This window comes from Abramis brama (assembly GCF_963993115.1).
Source record: "Abramis brama genome assembly, chromosome: 7".
Lineage (NCBI taxonomy): Eukaryota > Metazoa > Chordata > Actinopteri > Cypriniformes > Leuciscidae > Abramis > Abramis brama.
Window position 1 is genome coordinate 40,346,762 of NC_139969.1, and position 22,062 is coordinate 40,368,823.

Sequence of the window (22,062 nt, forward strand, 5' to 3'; positions counted from 1 at the left end):
CAGGCCTATATACATAACGTGCCAAGTTGATGTTTCCTCTGCCGACTGCTTTACATTCACGTGTCATGTGACCAGAGTGTAATCACAGCCTTTGCGGTTAAATAATCTAATTTTATCATATCGTGATATTGTCGCTAATGCAATTAATCGGTCAGCTACAGTATAGTAAGGTTCTGCTCGAGTCGCCCTTGCGATGGAGGTTCGGGTTGAATAAGTTCCTCCAATGTTTCATCATTGGACTCGCGCTCGGACTGACATGGTAAAATCGACGTCATCGACAGTTGATGGTAATGGGTGTTGTTTGGTGCATCTGACCAATCAGAGCAGAGTAAACCAATCACAACAGACTGGGCCATCTGACCAATCAGAGCAGAGTAAACCAATCACAACTGACTGGGCCATCTGACCAATCAGAGCAGAGTAGCTCTCGGAAAGGAGGGATTTGGAGAGACTGATTCGTCCATTGAGTCGTTTGAGAATCAGTGAAGAATGTGGTGATGTGCAATGTTTATTATGAGAAAATTAAATATATATATTTTTTTATCTTTGATGCATGTAGACCTGTTGTAGGAGACTCCAAAACAACATTAGGAGACTTTAAAATAGCATAATAGGGGCACTTTAATGTTAATCAATATTAGGCATTTTGCCGCTACCGCATTCATTGACTTTGCAAGCAACGGAATTGCTCAATAAATAAATAAATGAATGGAAGATTGTTGTCACTATGTGGTTCTTGGATATTCTGATTTGATCAGAGGAGGCCTGAAAGGTTTGAGAACCTCTGCTCAGGAGGAAGAGGTCACCAACGGACCATGGTGTACATCTGGACTCAAGACTGGTTGCATAAATGAATATTAATTCATGAGGACTGATTCACACTTTCACTTTCCTGCAGATTTTTAGCTCTAACCCTGATCAAACACTCCTGCCTCGCAGGAAGAAATGGGATAACCTTTCACAGGTTTGAATGTGATTGTGTTTTTATATGTATTAACTCATCAGTTTTACAGGGTTTTAAACTATGGCAACTTAGCTGATGCCTTTGTCTTGTTGAATTGTCTTAGATTAGCAAAATCATCTGCTGAAGTCTATTGCAGATATAGATATTCATATGCGTCTGTCTAACCAGGGTTGGAGCTGAACTCTGCAGGAAAGTGGATGTCGAGGGCCGGTGTTTCCCAGTCCTGGTCTAGGGGCCGGATTTGGACCACAATCCACTAATCGGTGACTTCTGCTATGCAAGTGTTATTTATATAGCACCTTTTAAAACATGAATTTTTAAAACACCTTTTAACACTGAAAACACATGAATATCATATAATATTATCAACATTAAAATTTAAATAATAAAATATAAGACAATAAAATATAATCATTTTATGGAAAAGAGCAGTGTGAATATTCCGCATAATATCTAATTTTATAATAACTTTTTTCATTCATATGGCACTTTGGAATTAATAAACACAATTCTTAACAATTTATACTAATGATGCCAAAAACTACTACTTAGTAGTAGAAATGTTTCACTTATTTTTCAAGTGCATTGCAGTCAACAGGATTTTGTATCGCACGTTTAAAAAACATTGATGAAAGTGTGCTCAACCCAGAATGCCCTTTCTGTTGCCATTATTTCACAGGCCGTGTTCATTTAATAAAAGTTTGACATCTGCCACAGGTTACTATGTGTGTGTTTGTGTAGCTTGCATGACAGCTGTGTTTGAGAATCAGTTTTCACATGGATTTTTTGTCAGTGAGCTGCAGTTGCTATGGAGATGGAAAAATTCAAGGATGAGGCAATTTCATTTATCATTTATGGGTAGTGAGAGCAGGACACAGATATACTCAATCTCTCATCAGGGACAATATCAAAACATGACAGCTAACAACCAATCGTGATATGTTCCCTTTCAAAGTGGAACTCAACACTGCATCTTGTATTGATGTAACGAGGAATGTCCTCAGCGTGACCGGTGTCTGAAGCACCCATGAAAACACGACAAATATCATTGGCCGACAACGGTCCATGACGTCATTAGAGTATACTGAGTATAGAGGGAATGCATTGACGTCACTTTCCCTCAGCCGGACTGAGTGGCAGAAGTGCTGCTGCGTGACTGGATTTAATAGGGGAAACTGCGAATACATGAGTAAAACAAACGATTATCAGTTTAAACTAAAGGTCGAACTCGAAATAGTGTTCCTGACAACTTACCAAAGATCCAGTGATCGATGGATATTGACATGCAGCCAGGAATCGTGTTTCCTGACATTTATATGTGCCTGATTTCCACGCTGGGGAAAGTAAATTTGTCTGTGAACGCTTTATATAAATACAATATAAGTAGGTCTAAACCCGGGTGATCACCTATATCAATGTTATATATATTATCATATCGTCCAGCCCTAAAACTTGTATAGTTTTTTGTCAGTGTTTATTTAAAAACATCCAATTATGCAGAATATTTAATGGAAAATATTTAATTGATGAGTTGTCAATACAATATATAACAAAACAATAGATAGAGTATGATTTTACCACTAAATTCAGCATATTGACAGAAAAATTATAACTGCAAATCCACCTTTCACGGCCTAGATTACAGTTGTTTCTGTGAATTGCAGCGATCCATTTGCTTCTCTGTTCTGTAGCTTTCAGCAGTCTATAAAAATATACCCCAGATTTCTTGTCAAATCAAGTTGTACAGTCAATCTCAAAGCTCTTTCCTGTTTTAGATGTGTTTTGTGTGTTTTTCACGGCATTCATGCTGAAAACCAATGCTGCCATTCAGTGGACATAATCAACTTTTTTGTCTTCAGGAGCCGTCTGTGAATAGCGTGTGTGTGAAGGCGTTCTAGGCGAACACTGTCTCGTTTCCATACCTTGGGCTTGTCTTCACGTCTCCTTCAGACAAGTTGATGATGTGTATCATAGTCTTATACTCTTATACTCACAGGCGCTCCACTAATGACATCATGGACTGTCATCAGCAAATAATATTTGCCGTGTTTTCACACATGCTTCAGTCACCGGTCACGGTGAGGGCCGTTCCCCATAGCATCAGTGCAAGATGCAGTGTCTCGTTCTCCTTCTCAGGAAACCAGTCGTAACCTGAGACGTATTTTACAGTCCAGATCTTAATGAGAAGATTATTTTATTGGCTTTCCAGACTATAATTGCCAGAACAATGTAAATTATTGTGAAATAGTAGAGTAAAATGTTTTTATCTTTGAGGTGCAGCAAAACTCTGCTGATAGTCATACAGGTTTTAAAAGACATAGAGGTGAGAAAATAATGCCAGTATTTTGTATTTTCTATAAAATGATTTATACAAAAATCTGTGTACAGTAAACTTAAAGGATGAGAAAACGTATGTAAATTATTGAAATAATGGCAAATATGGAGAGAGAAATATTTGTAGCCCCGAGGCTGGAATGTTTGCCTTAATCGATCATGAAAGGAAAGACAAGAGACTGTGGCTGTGGTAGCACAATGTTTGCACAACTAAAGAAATGAAAGAAAGTCCCCTCGTAGTCAATGATTTAACTGCTTAAAACTAATCTTTGATCATCAAAATGACATATTTAAAAGTTTTTTTCCTATGAAGAAAAATCTTCATGCCTTAAAATAGATTGAATGCAACTCTACACCCTTGCCTCATTTAGTATATGTGGATCCATTAATATGCTAATTAGCCCTGCCTCCACTCACTCACAGCAGCTCAGAGATCCACTCAGCCAACTTACTGAGGTAAACGCTGCACAATGGTGTCGCTCTTTACAACGTCGGACACAAAACGGTAATTAATTTGATCAGCCTTTTGCTTGACTATGTTATTAAACCGCTAATAATGTGTTGCTAATGTTACACAAACTATGATCCCGTTCGCCATCTCAGTCTGCCTTCTAACAATCATCAGAAACGCTTTTGAACAACTCAGAACATTAGTGGAGAAAGGCACAACATCATAATCTACATCATACAACCACTATATTGCTAAATATACCCGATTTTTCATATCAACCGAAAAATATACTGGGATAACCTGGCTTCTGGTTTCTCTTCTCTCGAGACTCCCCTGCTAGTTCGCTGTTAATGATACAGTATGCTAAAGCCCACCGGCATGTCTCTGATTGGTTACAAGGTAGTTTGTGACGTCAGAAACACCAGCGATTTCAAAGCGTGTTTTTGAGACTGTCTTTGGTCCACTGCAGTTTTAAGGAGGAACTACTCAGCAATGGTGTTGAGTAATGATTTTTTCTTAAAGCATATTAAAAACACCATACACATATAAACAACATTAAAAACTTGATTTTCACCACAGGGGGACTCTGAACTTTAAAGTTAATGTCATTAGCGCCCCGCCACTGAACTGACCTTTTCTCCTGGACTCCTTTTTAACAGTGAGTTTGACATCTGCTTGACGTTCTGCCTCTGTTGACATCCTCCTGTGTCTCTGTTCCTCTCAGAAGCATGGAGATGGTTATCTCGCAGTATCCTCTAGTCATCGGAGGCAAATGCAAAACGCTGCATTATTGTCCAAGTCATCTGAGGTTTATGTCCAGTATTCAAACACAAGGATCTGCTCCAGTTAATGCGATTTTCTATATTTCTTCTGTAGTTTCCTGCATATAATATAACAGTGTTCCTCTGATGTGTTCGCAGCTGATCCGGTGGCATTCACATTACTTCATTATTCTTCATCTGCGTCCAAACCGCTTGGCTGTGACACTATGGAGAAATAGAAGAGGTATTTATCACAGATTGAACAGATGCTGCTATTAATCATCATTGTATTGCAACGCATTTCATGTTTTCAAACTACAGATCTTTGATCATAAAACTAAGCATTAAATATCATCTTACTAAGACATATTATTGGCAGATATAGAGTGACTACTGATGTTTATATGCATTTTATGTAAACTATACCGTTATAAAGATCTTGTTGATCTTTAAGTATTTTCCCATCGAAATTAAATGAAAATCCTATTTTCTTTCTTAACTCTATAAAGCATACTCTATCATATTTGATACGCAAATTTCTAAGGCTTCTAAATTATCAACCTAATCAAAACTTTGCTGAAAAAAGTGTTGCACAAAATCTACCTGACCAATGAAGCAAAGTAAAAGGCCTTTTAGTATAATTGTACACATGTTCCCCTTCAGGTCACTGTACACATCTCTCCTTGCTGTGAAATCTTGACTGATTTTTATAAAGTAAATATAAGAATAACTTATATATTGTGAGTAATATTTCAAGATAAACACTTAATGGACAGAAGCAACTTTGGTTTACTTGATTATCCAGACATCATTTATTAGAAAAATCATGAGTATCAAATATGATCATCAGGCTTTTGAGGAAGTTTTATTTGTTCATCTCTCAATCATCATTGTATTGCATTATATGTTTTAAAAGTACAGTTGATCATAAAACTAAGCATTTTAATATCATCTTACTAAGACATACAGTATTATTGGCATGCAGATATAGAGTGACGACTGATTTTTATATGCATTTTATGTAAGTAGTTGCTATACTGTTATAAAGATCTTGTTGATTTACATTACAAGCAACAAAATTTCATCTTACATTTTAGCCATAGAAATATTCAATACCAAATTGCATATTTTTGCTTGGTTTGAGTGTGATTCATTTCACGTGGCAACCATCTTTGAAATGCCTCTCGGGCAGTTATTCAGTCATGTAAGTGCAAATGGGGAAACATAAAATTCTCCAAAGCTTTTCAACAACCTTATGATTAAAATTCATATTTGAAATCACCAATAAAATCTGACATGAACTGCCTTGTAAATTTTTATTTATTTTTTTGCCCTCAAATGGCATTAAAAAACATATATTTCAGGTTGGTCAAGCCAATGTGAACGGCAGCTGCAGTGATGTAATGACTTTACCAACTGCTGATTGGCTATTTTATTCAGAAGGCAGGACTTGGTCCGCCATATTGTGCGTTGCAGTTTCTCCCATTCATAGTAACACGAGTGCACCATCTTTGTATAATCTTTGGTATCATAAAAGAATAATGTATCGAATTTGATAAAATAAAAAAAAGTTCATTGTTATTATTATTAGATTTTGTATAAAGTTTCAAAAAACATTTCTGTTTCAAAAAATCAGATTACTGTGAACGATTCATCAGTGCACCAAAGAAAAAAATCTTCATTAAAATATAAAACTTTTAAGGAATTTAAAGTCCCTCTGTCAATAATTTGATCCCTTAAAACTCATCTTTGATCACCAAAATTACATATTTAAAATAGCCTTAAAATATCTTGAATGTAACTCGACACCCTTGCCTCATTTAGTATGCGCGGTTCAATAAATATGCAAATGAGCCCCGCCTCCACTCACTCAGCTCAGAGATCCACTGGTTGACGATCACACGTTGATCTGATTGGTTACAAGGTAGTTTGTGACGTCAGAAACACCAGCGATTTCAAAGCATGTTTTTGAGACTGTCTTTGGTTCACTGCAGTTTTAAGGAGAAAATACTCAGCAATGCTGTCGACTTATGAATTTACACATGGTTTGTCTTAAAGCATATCAAAAACACCATATAGACATATAAACAACATTAAAAGCTGGATTTTCACCACAGGGGGACTTTAAGTCTTTAAGACTGTATTTAATAAATAGTATTCCTAATTTATTCCTAACACATTCCAAGAGATCTGACACTTCTGAACAGTCACATGCAGAACATTCTTCTCTGTCTTCAAAGACTCGAGCGCTTCTGCTGGTGAAGTCATGCATCATTAATAAACATGCTTTCATTCGCACAGAACTGATGAAGGTTAGGAAAGCATCAGGCAGCAGATCGAAGCGTGTGCATGTCCATCTTTGCATCAGAAAAGGAAAAGGCTGGCATTGTCAATCTGGGACAATGCATTTTTCATTATGAACATGCCTGTGTCTGACAAAAGCATGATTTAATGTAATGAATGACTGCTCTTTAAAGCCCTTTTTAACTAGGTCACCACAGCGCTCAATCTGCTGTGTGGTGAAAGAGCTCAAGCATCGCCTCTCATCTGGGTCAGAAGCTCAGAAGCATTGCAATGGCCAAAACTGTCTCACAAATATGCTTGCGTACATTTTTAATTTGAGGCAAATTTGACAGGATTGTAATCTGCTATCCGACCGTCACACGTCTTCAGGTTTTGATTCATGCCATGTGCTTTTATTTTTCTGTCTTGTTCGTCTCTTGTTGTCGGCTATCATTCGTTTCCTGTGTATTTATAGCCATCATGTTTTGAACATTCATCAAGCTTATCCATTTCATGTCATGTCATTTCATGTCTAGTTTAAGTCGTCATTTTTCTTAATTTGTACATTTTCTCAATTTGTAGATGTCTGTAATCTTTTCCCTTCGAAGGCAGCTGGAGGAAAACCACCCGACTGAAAGCTTTGAGGGAATGCTGAAGACACCACAGAAGATGAGGAGAGAAAAGGTTTCAAAAAAGCAAGCATAGCAACAGTGCACTGTAGTAGAAGAAGCATAGTCGTAGTCTTTCTTTACAGTGACATCGCTAACTACTTATCTGGCGTGCATAATACAGCATTATTAGTAGTTTTCACAGATACAGTACGTGTGAACAGGGATCATTTTGATAACATTAACATCCGTATGAAGAAAAAAACAGTCTCGTTTTTAGCTCATCATTGTCGTGTAAATGTACCCAAAAACAAGACAGAACAAATCCCGACGCTAGTCAGCACATGTCGCTGTGAGTCTATGTCTCTGTGTAAATGAACGACATCCTCCACATCACAGTCTCCATCATCTGAGAGTCCACAGCATCACTACAATACACTGTTAACTGGGTAAAAGCTTGTTTTCACCGACTGTAAATACCCATAGCATACAAATAATTTACTTGACCACAAATGTTTTAAAATTATGGTTACTAAAAAATATAAATATATTTTTTATCCTACCGAATTCTGTAGGTTATACCTTTGAAATTGACAACAGGTTTTCAACAAATGTTTAACAATATTAACAACTGACAGTGACATAAATCACATATGTTTATTTCTTGTTTTTTAGCACTAATAAGACCAACTTTAAAAAATAAGGACAATTATTTGCCTAATAACTGAACTTATAAGCCTTTAAAGAAAGACACATATTTATAAAAATGAATTGCGTCAGGCCATAGCAGTGATTTTTATTTGTTCCTATGCCTGGTTTTCTACATATGAAGTGTTCAGTTATGGTCTTCAGTTTCATTTACATTTGATTGCAATTTTAGGATTATCTTGTTAGATTTTGAAAGAGTTTAATATGCATGGCTATTTTTTATCAGCAATTATGAATTGTCCAGATCTAATAAAGGTGAGTGAGTTTCCTGAAATGAGTCTTCAGTCTTATTATTTATAATATTTAGAATTATTTTATATACAGTCGTGCTCAAAAGTTTACACCTTGTAGAATCTGCTAAATGTTTTTTTTCTTTCTTTTAAATAAGAGGGATCATACAAAATGCTAGCATATAAATGTTTAGATAGTGTATGTGTGCAGTGCCGTAAAGCAGTTTGTTACATCGCAAGACCTGATATCACGTGATACTTCCTGATGCTGGCGGCCCGCCGGCCCAAAGTTGCAAGGGTGGTTTTTCGTCTCACAGGCGCTCGAGGGGTGCGAGAAGACCACCATTCAACACGAAAACAGTCATATAACCATTCCAATGACTCCGAAGCTGTTCGGTTAAGATAAAAAAAGTTACTTAGTTCACCTTTAACTGCTCAATGTTTCCAGCATCTTTTGCATATTTGAACCCTTTCCAGCAGTGACTGTATGATTTTGAGATCCATCTTTTCACACTGAGGACAATTGAGGGACTCAAACACAAGTATTGAAAAAGGTTCAAACATTAACTGATGCTCCAGAAGGAAACACCTTGCATTAGGACCATCAAAAGTTTTTGAATTCGAAGATCAAGGCAAATTGTAGTTAATTTGTCTTCCAGGAAACTCTGGAGGAAAGTACTAAATGAAAAAAGAAATAATCTTCATCCTGTTCAAAAGTTTTCAAATTCTTTAATTAAATGTGCTGAATGACATTATTGCTTGATGGTTTTGTAAAGTCATGTCTCCAGTAATTATTACTCCATGTCGCAAGGCCAGTGTCAGTCGTGAAGAGAGAATCTGAACCGAGGTCATGTGGTGCGCTTCAGTGGTAATGAGATCAAGCGTGATGTTGTTCCCCTGCAGGGTCTTCTGCTCACTGTGCGTCATATCTATCTGTGCTTCTCTTTTCATTCCCCTTTTGTGGCAAACTGTGTGAATGAGGAATGCACCATTTTTGGAGCATAGAGGGAAAAAGATATACGGTGAAAACAACTCATAATTACCTACTTTTCTGTGTTCTTTATAGGACTACTTCACAACTTGTATTCTCTTAATTTGTAATGAGCTTGCTAAATTTGCAATTCCTTTCTGCCTTGACAAAAAAAGCCATGCTGCCAATACAGGCTCAAATAAATAATGTATTACACTATTGGAGAGAGTCTACCTTGTAACCTTGCACATTTTCATCAGAATTTAGATCATTTTATGTTACATTGTAATTCCAGATTAAGAACTTGTGCTTTGAAAACACCAGCTGGCGAAACCCCCAAGTGGCAAATGAGAAGAGACGCGGTGTTTCCCAACCCTGTTCCTGGAGGCATCAACAGTACATCCAACCCATCCAACGGTTTGATGAAAATAGTAGTAGTGACCATTTCATTAAAGGGTTTGTGACTTTTCTTTGATCCTAAGAGGTCCTTGTACTAAATAACACTGAAAGTTAAATCAACTATCAGTTAAAATCAAGCTCCCAAAACAACTACTTTTCTACTTCCTCCACATGATATGTCATGCTAGATATTTTCATAGAAAGGTACGTACAAAGATTATGATGTTAGGGAATATCAGAGAAGAAGTTGTTCATGTTTTGGTCATGGATGTGGAAAATATGACATGAATGCTCAGTCACGTCAAAAGCAAAGAGTACCTATTGTTATCAACAACGCTGATACGGACAAATACTCACTTCAGTTCTGTACTCTCGAGAAAACTCCCATTAACAATCAATGAAGCTTCATACACTGCACAACATATACTGAATCTTAACACTGAATCTTAACAGTGTGTCTAAATGTTTGTAGTTTGGGAGAGTGCAGAACTCGCTCAGTGGGAATGCATGAACAACTTTTTGAGTGGAATTCTTCAGCGCAGTGACTCATTTAAACACTTCTGATTGGTCATTGCATTCATGTGCTCAACAGACACGTCTGTGATTGGCTACAATGCTTAACGCTGCAAAAAAGTTATAAACAGAAACCAGTGACACTGGAGGCCTGTTGCATGAAGCCGGTTTCAGTTGATGCAGGGGTGTGTTTCCCGTACAACGCTGAAACTCGCTGCTTCACTAATATAGTGCGATGCATCATTGAAGAAATCAACTAGCGAGTCACGACTGTTTCCCGAAATCATATTGTCGCAGATTGGTCGTTCAACCATGCTGGGGTGCGTTTCCCGAAAGCATCGTTAGCCAACTATGGTCGCAAGTTCCGTTGTTATCAGCATAGTTCAACGATTTGGTGTTTCCCGAAACCATCGTTCCAACGAACGTTCGCAAACAGCATCGCAAAGTTATGTGTTTGGAACGACAGCTCTCGAGCTGCGGTTAGAAGCATAGTTTCTAGTTTACATGAGATGTAGACTAAATAAATCCTTATCTTTAGCTAAAAAAACCAAGCTGACATTCAGTGTTATTTATTTAGAATACATACAAATGTAATTTACGTCTTTTAGTTTGTCAAGAGATTTAAAGCACCGTTTTTGAAGACTGCGCATGTGCGAACGTGCTCTACTATGTAAGAACGAGCCAAATATTGAGTCTGGTAATAAAGCAAAATAACTGAGAAAAATTAGAAATGGTCTTCAGATGCCATGTCTGTAACTTATATGACAAAATCTAGCGTTAATTCGATCTCAAACATATTAATTAAAATAAGTTATTAGTCCACCACGTGCGAGACATCATAAACCAACGTGGTTGAACGATACTTTGCGACATAAGGTTTCGGGAAACAGTCGTGACTAGCTAGTTGATTTCTCCAACGATGCATCGTACTGTGGTAGTTAAGCAGCGAGCTATATAGTTGTACGGGAAACGCACCCCAGATTATTGATGTCACGCAGGTGTTGGGGTAATAACTACTTTTAATAAATCTGTTTGAGACCGAAATTACGCTAGATGTTTTGCTATAAATTACAGACATGACATCTGAGGACTATTTCAAATTTTTTTCAGTTATTTCGCTTTATTTCCAGATTCAATCATAGGCTCGTTCTTACACACTAGAGCACGTTCACACAAGCGCACTCATCAAAAACCATGCTTTAAATCTCTTGACAAACTAAAAGTATTCTACATAAAAGACACAGATTGTACTGAATGTCAGATTGCTTATTTTGCTCAAGAAGATAAGGATTTATTAAGTCCACATGTCATGCAAACTAGAAACTCTTCCTCTAACCACAGGTCAAGATCTGTCGTTCCAAACACACAACTCTGCGATGCTGTTTGCGAATGTTCGTTGGAACGATGGTTTCGGGAAACACCGACTCTTGAACTGCTGATAACGACAGAACTTGTGACCACAGTTGGCTAACGATGCTTTCGGGAAACACACCCCATGTTAGTTTGAGATTAGTCTGAGCAAACTCTGATTTTCAAGTATATTGTTTTTATCTCCGGAGCAGGGTTTATTCTGGGTTAGAGATCACAGACCAAACTGATGCAATAAAGCCACTCCCCTGTATCTCTTGCTTTAAAATAAAACAGTTTACAGTGAAAACATTTGCTGTTAATTATTTATAATATATTAATTATAATTATGTACAATGCATATACTAATTATTATATGAATTGATAATTAATATTAAACTTTGCATTTAAATAAATACATGTATAAATACAAGCTTTAATACATCGAGATTTTAAATAACAAAGTTTAAGTGTTTACTTTTGAGCATTTTGTGAACCTACATACATTAGTAATTAAATTCAATTGATTCACATCATGCATTGATATAGTCAGATATTTTCTTTCGGCTGCCTTCTCAAACTTTTACTACTTTTATTTTTACTTTACTTTTTTTCCTGCCTTGTAAATGCGTTTAATGTCATGATAATTTTCTAAATGATCTCTTAAAGGTGCTATAAGCGGTTGGCGTAACCTCTTGTTGATGTTTGAATTATTATCAAACAAAACGGAGGCTAGCTAGACCCTCCCTCCTCCTCATCCGCGCACTAACCCCTCAAACCCCACCCCCACATCATTCTTGTCGGTTACTGGCTGGAACAGTTTGTTATGTTTCGTGCGGCGGGTCGTTCTGTTTGTTGCTCAGTTTGTTTTTGCTGCAGTTGGTGGAGCCTGGGCTGTCTGCAGAGACCGCTTGTCTTTACAGTGTGTTCAGGGGACAGGCAGCTAGCGGATAGTGAGGAGATGTTTGCGGTATGTGAAAAAAAATGTTTTGGCCTAAAAAACGCGTGAGATCGCTTATAGCACCTTTAATCTTCAGAGAAGTGAATTGCTCCATCTCTCTTGTGAGAGGTAAATCAAACTGATGCTCTCCATGTTCTGTGTGCTGCACACGCTTCAGAGTTAATCACAAACTCTGGATCAAACCCTTAGTTACAGAGAAAGTTTATACTGAGCTTTTGAGAGCCTGTTTAACCTGATCTAAACCAGGTTGGGTTTGTATGGTTTTGCTAAATCTAAACCTACTCTAAAACCTGTCTAGCTACATGCAACAGACCTTTATATTTATTAAATAAGATTAGGTATTTGCAGTAGTAGCCCTAAGCGTAATCTTGATTTATGCAACCCTTTTTTAATTACTGTGCATGGAAAAGCCATCCGATCAGTTATCGGGATACAGGAGCTATTTGATGTGGATAACTGTAAACAAGCTGTGTTTTGATGCTGGCTGATGTCTGTGTTAATCGGATCACGGGGATCACATGTTAATGCCAAGTGTGCTGTAAACAGGGCACTATAGTGGAACTAACTATGAAATATATGAATCTGAAACATTTAATGTAAAATATAAAAGTATGAATATCAAAGTATCATGAATTAAACGTTTTATGAACCTCAAAGGATTAGCCAACTTTTTTATATCTCTAAAGCTGTTTATACATAAAAGGATCTGCATTTTGCTCTATGCATTAAGTTGACATGGTACGTTTTATCTGCCTCAACAAAACAGGGAGAACATGCAAACTCCAGACTGGAAAAGCTCATGGATCATCAGTGAATTGAAGCCTCTTGCTGTAATGTGATAATGCTCCCACTGAGGCACCTTTCAGTGTTTACGCAAATGTACAAAAATGCATGTGGTCTAAAAACACTCTTTGTATAAAAACCTATGAACACTAATAAGATCACATTGGGCCCCTATAAAAACAGTACCCTGACCGAAACAATAGCCATAGGGTCTTTTAATCAACTATGGAGTGGAGATACAGATTTTTGAGTTGACTTGAAGTGGCATTAATGCCTACTGGTAAACAACTCTTTAGTACAGCAGATTTAAAAAATAATCACACCCCTGTTAAAGTCCCCCTGTGGTGAAAATCCAGCTTTTAATGTTGTTTATGTGTCTGTGTGGTGTTTTTAATCTGCTTTAAGACAAACCATGTGTAAATTCATAAGTCGACAGCATTGCTGAGTATTTTTTCCTTAAAACTGCAGTGAACCAAAGACAGTCTCAGCTTTAAAACAGCTGGTTTTTAGGGGTGTAAAAAAATATCAATACACATGAGTATCATGATATTTTGATTGGCGATACTGTATTGATTCTCAAAAATGCAATATACGCATTTAAAAAAAAATCATACAAGATTCATGGCAGTGGTTTCATTTTGAGTTTATATCCAGACTGCTCTGATGACAAAGTGACAGGAAAGAGCGTGAGGGCACGTTACTAATGTTAGTGTTAAAGGGGTCATATAATGGTACATGCACTTTTACAAGTTGATTGTACTGAAATGTAAAAATCAAGCCGTTCAATTTTGTGACGTCACAAAATCGACGCCCCTCCCACGATTGTTGATTGACATCAGCATTTTAACACAGACCCGCTCGTGAGCGAGCTGTCAATCATAGTCCGCGCGTCATTGTTGATACGCTGGAGCACTGTTTATGAGCAGAATGGCGTCTAAGCGATTGTGGTGTTCTGTTCTTTGGTGTAATAACAAACACAGCATCATTTTGATGTCCCTAAATCCGAACCGCTGAAGACGCAGTGGCTGAGTTTGTTTTCGAAGGGAATATTCCCCATGATCAACGTCAATGCTTTCATGTTTGCGCGAATCATTTCACACACCAGACTGCTTTACAAACGAGGGTCAGTATAAAGCTGGTTTTGCTAAGAAGCTGCTCCTGAAAAAAGGATCGGTACCAACTATTCGTGTTCCTGCTGAACCTCCAGAAGAAGAAGTGAGTGTAACATTTTATTAACCTTTATATTAATATTTATATTAATCTTTGCAAATCGCTTGCTGCACGCTTCACGATGAATGCGGCTATTTTTACACTCCGGTACATTACGGCATGTTTTCTATATACAACGTTCTCAATATAATTCATAATCCCACGTTTATAATGCACAACGCGTTATGGTTATTGTGTTATTACAAACGGTGTACGCACAGAACAGAGGGGCGGGGTGAGCAAAGCTCATTATCATTTAAAGACATATGCACTGAAACGGCGTGCTGAAAACAGAGCTGTTTTTGACCAGGTAAAATGAGTGTTTTCTTACAATACTAATGAGAATTTTTAATTAAAGTATATTACAAACTTTTAATTTAGACCCTAAAGAATCATATTAGCTTGTACAAAAATGGCATTATTTGACCCCTTTAAAAAACATAGTTCGCTGCTAGTAATGGAAGACGAAAGTATTGTTCCAGCTCCCGCCGCGATGTACAAGTGTGGCGTCATTTCAGCTTCATTTCATAAACGCGTGCAACCAAAATAACTCACTCAGTAAGTTTGCAAAGAAATGTGCCCTCTCAGTGTCGTAGAGAATGAAGGCTTGCGTAATATGGTGTATACACTGGAGCCTCACTACACAATACCATGCTGACAGCACATTACGGACATCGCTGTGCCCAACTTGTACAAGGAGGTAAAAATGAGAATCTCTAGACAGTCGCTTTGACGTGATGCTTGGAGATCACGGGCCACTGAATCATTTGTAGTGATAACAGCGCATTGCATAACGACTGAGAGGAATCAGATCTCGAATGTGCTGCAGACAAGAGCAATGCATGACAGAGATACAAGGGATAACACTGCAGAATTACTAAAGGAGGCCGTTATTAAATGTAGTTTGGAAGAGAAACATTCCAGGATTGTAACAGACAATGCATCCAATATGAATGGACTTGCAGACATGACCCACTTACGATGTTTTGCTCACAGCCTGAATCTCACCTCACAGAAAGCACTGAAATTGTCAGCAGTGGAATGACTAGTCGGCAGGATCAGACAAACAGGACCTGCTCCAGCTACCAAAACACAGGTTCACACAAGGTGGAATAGCTCTCATGACATGATAGAATGATTTTTAGAGCAACTACTAGTCATCAATGCAGCACTACTTTCAACAGAGGTCAAAAAGAGTGGAAAGTGCATGTGCCGAGGAAGTGCTCAAGGCACCGAAGCCAATGTAGGATGCAACACTGGTAATGTTACAAGAGAGCAAGTGTCATTGCACCACTTTATTCCAAGCTTGTGTGGTAGATTTTTCTCATTTTGCACCTGACCTAAGTCTACCTGGGTCTCGTCTACAATCGACGTCCCTGAACGTCTAAAGTCAACGTTAGTTTATCTGGGTCTCGTCTACAATCGACGACCCTGAACGTCTACAGTCAACGTTAGTTTATCTGGGTCTCGTCTACAATCGACGACCCTGAACGTCTTAAGTCAACGTTAGTTTATCTGGGTCTCGTCTACAATCGACGTCGGCCGATATGCCAATGAGAGGGAGACCCTGTGCATGGCATCAGCTCTGGATCCGAGGTTTAAGGATCTACACTTTCTTTCTGAAACGAAGACCTACTCCTGCTGTAGTGGCTGCCATAAAGAAGAAACAGAATTTAAGTAAATAAATACATTAATAAATTAGGCTACTTGTTTTCATTACATAAATTAAAGTTTTTAAGTGTATCAATTAATACAGATAAAGGCCCTTATCGTACATCTGGTGCAATGCAGAGCGCAGTTTTCATTTTCACGTCCTGTGCCACGTTGTTTAAATAGCAAATGCATTTGCGCCCAATTGTGCGCCCATGGGCTGCTGGTCTGAAAACCAGGTGTGTTCTGCCGCATTGTTGGTGTGTTGCTATTTTGAGCAACTGAAATAGACTGAGCCATTGACCAACTGAAACCTGGTCTAAAGTCAATAGCGAAATTTTTTTTTTTTGCCACATTAGTAATGTGTGCCTATAGGCAGATCCAACATGCGCGTACACTCTGCTTATTACACACAGGGATGTGCAGCAGCACACAAATATGGCAAATATATATATAAAAAGGATTACAAATTCCTCCATGTAAATAGCGAATCCGCCATGGCGTGAGCACAACTGGCTAAAGGGAATGGGAGATGAGACTCTGTTTGTTTTTTTTGCACGTTACACCCAGAACACACCCATTACTCATTAAGAGAAGAGGGACAACCCTTTTAGACCATGCGCCGGGAGTGCCGACCATTTTTCCCATCGTTAAACTAGCAAAAGTGGATTCGGACGCCCTAAGTGCACTTGCGTCATGCGCTTTAGATTATGGGTTTAGATCGTTAAAATAGGGCCCAATGTCAGAGGGAGTTGATGATCATCAACCTGACTATGAGGATGGCCCTGCCTTCACCTCCCTCTCCTATAAAGAGACCAAAGAGATCGTGTGCATTGGCCGACTTGCTTGGAATGGTATTTGCCACTTCTAAAGACAACAAACTCTGCACATGATGCTGAGATTAAGAGGTTTAGAGAAGAAAAACATTTGCCTCACCCAGAAAACCTAATCATTTGGTGGTATGAAAATGACCATGAGTATCCTGAGCAATCCAAACTAGCAAAGCGTTTCCTGTGCATTCCTGGCTCAAGCATTTCTGCGGAAAGAGTTTCTCCACTGCATGAGACACTGTAATTGCACATAGACGTGCACTGAAATCTGAGCATGCTAAACCTGTGAAATCCAAATTAAAAGCTTCTGAGAATGTTCAACGTCTGCATTTATTTTACTGTTGGCAGTTGTTTGTTTTCTTTAGCAATTTTTCTTTAAGATTGTTCTTTGATATTAAGCAGATGTAATTCTTTTGATCAGGTCACAAAAAAAGGTAGGACATTATATGTTACAATTGTAAACTTGCACTGTGAACCTTTAAAGCAGGATCCTAAAATATATATGGTCTGTTTACAACAGTTTACATTTTTATAAATTTAATTTATCTAAAGAATCCTGCAAGCACTTTATTTTTGTCCATTTCCGTCAATTACTCGTATTGCACAAAAAGTGGTTCCATGACGTTGAATGTTTACAGAGACTGATTAATGCAAATGTAAATCCCACTGTGTTCTGGTTAAAAACATTTTTAATGCTTAGGTTTTATGCATATAGTGGTGTTTTCTTAATGACAGCTTTTTTGAAATTAGACTGTATTCCTAAAATGATAAATATCGCTATATATCGCAACTTATCGTATCACAACCCCTATATCGTGATACGTATCGGCCCAGATCCGGCCCACATCTGGTTTGTGTGGAATCCACGTGTACCAGATGTGGGCCGGATCAGGGCCGACACTATGTCACTGACTGGGACTGAAAACCAAAGTTTCACATTTCAGAGAAAAAAAGGTAAAAATAAAACTCAAAATATACTAACTGCATAAATCTGCACACCATTTTATAATCAGGTATGTGGCTGTGTTCAGAGTGGACTAATCAAGCTCATGTAAAATAGTCCACTACACCCCTGTCTTCACCTGAAGAGACACTGATTAACTCCAAAAGATCTCAGCGTTGTTTGGTTGCTGCTACTACAAGAGCCATGGGCCACAAAGAGCTTACGAAGCATCAACGGGAGCTCATTGTGGAAAGGTTTCGCTCAGGTAAGGGCTACAGAAACATTTTCAAGGCATTAGAGACACCATGGAACACAGTGAAGACAATAAGTGGAGTAAGTATGACAGTGACATTATCAAGAACAGGGCATCTCTCCAAAACTGAGGAGAAGACAAAGAGAAAATTGGTCAGGGATGCTGTCAAGAGGCCGACAACAACATTAAAAGAGTTGGAGGTCTTTCTGGCAAGTACTGGTTGCTCCCTACATGTAAAAACTAACAATATTCTCCATCTGTCCGGGATTTGAGGCAGGGAGACAAAACAGAGTTACGTGTCTAAATGGTAAGAACTCCTTTAGAAGTTGGTCAACCAGCAAGCTCTTGACAAAAATGAGTTCTGAAGAAACCAGCCTTCATTTATTTTATTTCTTTTGCTTTGTTTCTTTTCTTTTCTGTTGCGAGTCGATTTTTCTAAGTTAAGTTTTGCCACAAAGCTGTAGTCTCTGACTCTCTAAACTGACTATCAGCTTCAAACTTTAATCCGGCTACGAGACTGTGCATCTTTTCATCAGCCAACACACTATCGTCGCCAAGATGCCACTCCGGACACGAACAGACCAACAAATTATTGAACCTGGAAAACCACTTTCAGCTTTTGGTGCCACAGGAGGGAATCACCATTCAAAGACGCAGAGAAAAACAAGTAATACCTCCAAGATTCCAGCTGAACTGATGCATTAAGAAGTTTCACAGCCTTGTTGAATACTCAATGCGAGGGTTAAATTAATGATTGAAGGTTGTTCAGGTCAGGTCTCAGAAATTGCATGTATTGTTAGAAACTTCACTCTCTCATTTTGACCCGAAACTATATATATATATATATATATATATATATATATATATATATATATATATATATATATATATTGTTTTTAAATGTAAGTGTTCATCAGAGGGGTCCAAGACGCTGGACTTTTGATGCACTTGAACCACGAATACACAAAAGAAATGTAATGGATTCGAGGAGTTTTGTGGTTGAAATTTTAAAAAGTAACAAATCCTCCTCCCAATTTGACCTCCTTGGAATGAATGGAATGCAAGGAATGCTTCGGTACACATAGAAAAATGCTAAAACTTTACCAAAAAATTATTGTATAATGTCTACATGTGTATCAGAATGCATATTGAAGGAAAACTGACTTTAGGACCCAGAGGAAACAGATAATTTGAAAAGAGAACAATTAAGTGTTCACAGACACATACTGTACATGCTTTACTTAGCTATATAAATTGGGACATTCCATAGATTTTTATACAAAGCTGGTTATAAATACTATAATCTAACAGCCTATTGGGATGCAGTCATTGCATCTTTAATAATTTTACCTGGTTTTAGAAACTAGTCAGTTAATTAGTAACACTTTCCAATAGGATTCATTTTTTTCCATCCACCTAGAACGCTTAGATCATGCATTTGTTATCTGCAACGTAGGGGAGGCCGAGGCTTTGCAGTCGCCGGCCTCAAGCTGTGAAATATTATATCATTGAGTTGCTCCCACGGTGTCTGAGGATCCCACCTGGGACGAAAGCACTTTGTTTGTCCCCAAAATGCAGTTAAGTAGGCACACACACCAAATACACATACACACACACACACCGTGATTTTCTATAGACAACCTCAGAACCTTTGGCCCTTGGAAACATATTGCCATTTAATTGTGTGACTTTATTACATTTTCAAACACCTGGTCAATCCTCTCAATAGTATTAGTACTTACTAGTCCATATTAATACTAATGCTAGCCACAGAAAGTGAGGAAATATTCTGCAATAATTGCTTGAATTATTTTTAATGTGTTAAACAGCTCACATTAAATGCAGGAATTCACGTTAAGTGTAAAAAATATATATTTTCTTTAAAAAAATAGATGAACTAAAAAGCAACTTTACATGTATTACAGGGACAATTCCCCTGAAGCAAGCTGATGTTCAATTGGTGAAAGGTCTTGGCTCGCTTATCAAACTTTTTGAATTTTTAAAACATATGGTGACATTAATACTGCTGTTTTGTCCAGAGCCTTTAATGCTTTTCTCCTCACTGGGAATTACGAGCACTTGGCCAACAACATCTGGCATGTGCTGTAAGGTAGGGTGAACATATGTCATATTTTCTCCCAGCATGTCCTCCTTTTCAGACCTTAAAAAAAGCATCAACTGGGATTTCTAATTTCATAAAATCTCCAGATTTCGGTCATCGTAAGATACATACATTTTAATGTGTAAAATAAGCATCAAAGATAGTTAAAAAGTCATAGTTAATAGTGCGAATTGTATATAATAATTATATATATATTGTATATAGACCATATGAATTGGACAGCAAGACTTCACATAATAGTTTAATTACGTATATAGAGAGATTTAGGGTTTTGTTATAGCAGCTGCTTGACCACACTGAATCACCAATCCTGTACAGACTGACTGATTTATAATATGACATCAGAACAAGGATCACACATCATCTGAAGTTTACAGAATAATTTCCCTGAAATATTCTCCATAATGCTTTGTAAGCAACTCTGTACTTTCACCAAACAAGCACAAAATGCAATAGTGTCTGGATCCCATTCAGCTATATTTGCTGAAGTAATACATAGGTTAAGAAAACCTATATTCGGAGTCCTGTGGATTGTGTAATTATATTCAGGTTAAAAATAATAACTATGTAAACTAACTGTAATAAATACCAAAGTATGCAATGTTCACGTTTCTCCTGAAACATTTCAAGCAATGCACGGAAAATAAAACATGTAAGGCCTAATTAATTAACAATAGCTCTGATAAACACGACATGTGTTTTTAATATTTCCTCCCTACATGTTTTCAGTCTTAAAAAAAAAATGTTTCGGAGAACCCCGGTCGTATTAAAAATGTCAGTCGCTTTAAATGTGATTGTCACAGAACGACAGAAATTAAGCGAAAATAAGTGCACTTTACCCAAATAAAGAGTTACATTTTTAAAAGTTCATGCCTGTGATCTATAGCCTACTGCCGTTGATGCGGTTTGTATAGTAAAACGCTGCGCACCTGTAACAGCAAACATCGCGTTACTGTTACTCACCTATTACTATCAATGGGTCGCTTTTATTCCAACAGTCGTCGGTGTCTAGCAGCTCCCATGCTCAAATGATGAGTTAAATCCAGTTTGTGCACATCCTTCAGCACATCTGCATGTGAAGTGCCAGTCCGATCAAACGATACCCTCGAAACCGATGATCGCAATGACGTTAGACAGATATAACATGTTTCTTCTCAGCCAGAATAATCAGCTATGAAGAGAAGTGGGGCGATGGGGTGGGAGGAGGGAGAGAGAGAGAGAGAGACCCGTGACAAAATAATTCAAATGCACGGAGGATAATGCTGGGATGAGTGAAGGGGGATGGGAGAGGATTAAGTGGGAATGGGGAATCAGAAGCCCACCATTACATGCATACAATAACAGATGCCCACTCATTTATTTGTGTAGTGCTTTTCGCAGTCCATGTTTTTCAAAACACGTTTGTTATGTGTGTAATGGTGTAATGCTTCACTCTCTGCTGGCTGCAGTTGCCAGTTAATGTTCATAATTTTATAAAGTCCACCATTAAAGACTGGATCAGATGCCTAATATTATATGCAAACATCAGTGACCTATTCTCTGTGTCTTAATATATATATATATATATATATATATATATATATATATATATATATATATATATATATATATATACACTCACTGTATATAAGTATATGTGTGTGTATTCAAATAAAAAGACTACAGGGTCACTGAGTTCACAATAATTGGTCACCTCTGTTGTAACATTTGCCATGTATTTCTGAAGCCCTGTTTTCAAAGCCG

The 22,062-nt window shown here is 37.7% G+C and overlaps 1 protein-coding gene across 3 annotated transcripts in view; it reads right to left on the reverse strand.

The window, feature by feature from the left end:
* Positions 1-21,494, reverse strand: part of dab1b (DAB adaptor protein 1b) — a 50,726-nt gene extending 29,232 nt beyond the window's left edge. For all 3 annotated transcript variants that reach the window (XM_084121110.1, XM_084121109.1, XM_084121108.1), the window contains exons 1-2: positions 21,283-21,494; positions 4,382-4,735 (exon numbers count right to left, since the gene is read on the reverse strand). In XM_084121110.1, coding sequence (XP_083977236.1) covers positions 4,382-4,448 — 67 coding nt within the window. In that variant the 5' untranslated portion in view covers positions 4,449-4,735; positions 21,283-21,494. The remainder of the gene's footprint in view (positions 1-4,381; positions 4,736-21,282) is intronic.
* Positions 21,495-22,062: the final 568 nt, after the last annotated feature.